General features: G+C 39.9%; 1 protein-coding gene across 3 annotated transcripts in view; it reads left to right on the top strand.

The window, feature by feature from the left end:
* Positions 1–1,984, top strand: part of SMOX (spermine oxidase) — a 25,586-nt gene that overhangs the window by 4,209 nt on the left and 19,393 nt on the right. For all 3 annotated transcript variants that reach the window (XM_010290198.1, XM_010290197.1, XM_010290199.1), the window contains exon 2: positions 511–737. In XM_010290198.1, the coding sequence (XP_010288500.1) occupies positions 511–737 (227 nt within the window). The remainder of the gene's footprint in view (positions 1–510; positions 738–1,984) is intronic.

Below are 1,984 nucleotides of genomic sequence, written 5' to 3'. Positions count from 1 at the left end.
TCCCTACAACTACAACATTTATGTAAGTATCCTTATATGTCCTTTTTGCAATAGTGCAGCGTGGCTTCTTACAGCTCTTTTCTTTCCCACACCACCTTCACTAGTACACGGCTTGTGCTGCAGCACGAGCAGTACATCCTCTGCTGTCTGGTCATGTTCTTAAGTGCAGGTTTAGAGAAGGTGATTTAGAAAGGCTAAGTAGCAAGGATAGAGCAGCTGGCAACAACCATGATAAGAATTGGGAATCTAGAAGATTAAGTATCAGAGGTGTGTCACTGTGATATATCTTTACTGGAAGCATCCCATCCTTGTAGCAGTATCTAAACTTGTATCCCGAAGGACTGGTTTGGAGAAAACTGGCACTGCCCTTGTGTAACAGAGAAGAGATGTTCAAACATGTGTTGTCCTTTGGCAGTTGTTCTGCTTTTGCACATGTACATTTTATTTAGGGCTGGGTGTGACAAGCTTTCAGGAAAATGGGCTTCAATAACTAGTTTGCTTGGTTTGCAGGGCACGCCACTTTTGAACTGGGAGCTACGTGGATTCATGGTTCACATGGAAACCCGGTCTATCATCTAGCAGAAGACAATGGTTTACTTGAAGAGACTACTGATGGTGAGAGAAGCGTTGGACGGATCAGTCTTTACTCCAAGAATGGGGTGGCTTATCACCTTACCAACAATGGGCAAAGGATCCCGAAAGATGTGGTTGAAGAATTCAGTGATTTATACAACGAGGTTGGTATTCAGCTGCTTTGTCAGGTTGTCCATTTGCCTGAAACACTGGGACCCCTTGACAGTTACAACGTGTCAGATAGTGGACAAAGGTAGAAAACCAGTAATGTCTTTGATTTCTTTGCAAAAAATCAACACTTAGTTTGCTCTTATAGTCTGCTTAACTATACCCCATTTGTCCCTGATGTGAGATTAACTCACTGTTGTTAAGAAGAAAGTTTTTCCACATTTGTCATCAATTTAATCACTTCCAGCATCTATTGCTGGGGAGATCCAGTCATTTGCTCTTAATTAAAATAGTGAGGGAGGGATCAAATTACTAAACAAAGTAGAACGCAAAACCTTAGCAACAACCAGCTAAATATTGTAGCTCTGTGACATTTTATTGATGTTATAAATACCATAGTGTGCTGTGTAGTACGCCAAAGTTGGTGCTGTATCGTAGGAATTGCAAATTTTCTTGCATCAGAAGGAAAGGAACATCTTTTGTGGTAGATTCAGACCAGCACAGACTTCAGTTTAAGTTTATTTTACAATGTTCAGTGACATCCTCTTCAGTTAGTGTAGATGAGGGCCTCAATATGTGACAGAAGAGCCAAACAGAAAAAAAACCCAAACAACTACAGAATCAGAACCTAAAAGTACTAAACAGAAGCCTGGAAGATGGAAAAGAAAATGCATGTTTAGTGGAAAGATTAACCTCTGCTAAAGAAACAATAAGCCAATGTTAGACTCTTAGACAAAAAGGGCCAAATTTACTTTCATGAAACTTGGCACTACTGCTGTTTCTTCCAGAGGGAAAATGGTGTTTCTTACTGATTTGTGTGTTGAACGTGTATGAAAGGTTGGTATTAGTTCTGTCTGCTTTCAGTGGGAAGATTTGGCCTTAGGTAAAGTGAAGTCGAAGAAGGATGCTTGCCAAAGGTAATTATAATTATTCCCCATATTTTTTGAATGCCACTTATGAAGTACATTTATGAGGGTCAAGGCAGAATGACTAGTATTCCAGGTAATGTGACCTCTCAGTGGTTGTATAAAACAGAGCCAAACATTATTTTCATTGGGCTTTAGCCATGCCTAAAACCTTCGGATTTTCATCTGACAGTGAACTTCAGTGTTTGACGCTTGGCTAAACACACACTAGGTTCAGGTTACTCTTGCATACTTTATGTTTAAAAATATGTCCATGATCATTTAGAAAGCCAGCAGGAGAAAAATCACTGTAGCCTGCAAAGAATTACCAGGAATTG

This window comes from Phaethon lepturus, unplaced genomic scaffold (assembly GCF_000687285.1).
Source record: "Phaethon lepturus isolate BGI_N335 unplaced genomic scaffold, ASM68728v1 scaffold42906, whole genome shotgun sequence".
Taxonomy (NCBI): domain Eukaryota; kingdom Metazoa; phylum Chordata; class Aves; order Phaethontiformes; family Phaethontidae; genus Phaethon; species Phaethon lepturus.
This window is presented reverse-complemented; position numbering and strand designations above follow the sequence as displayed.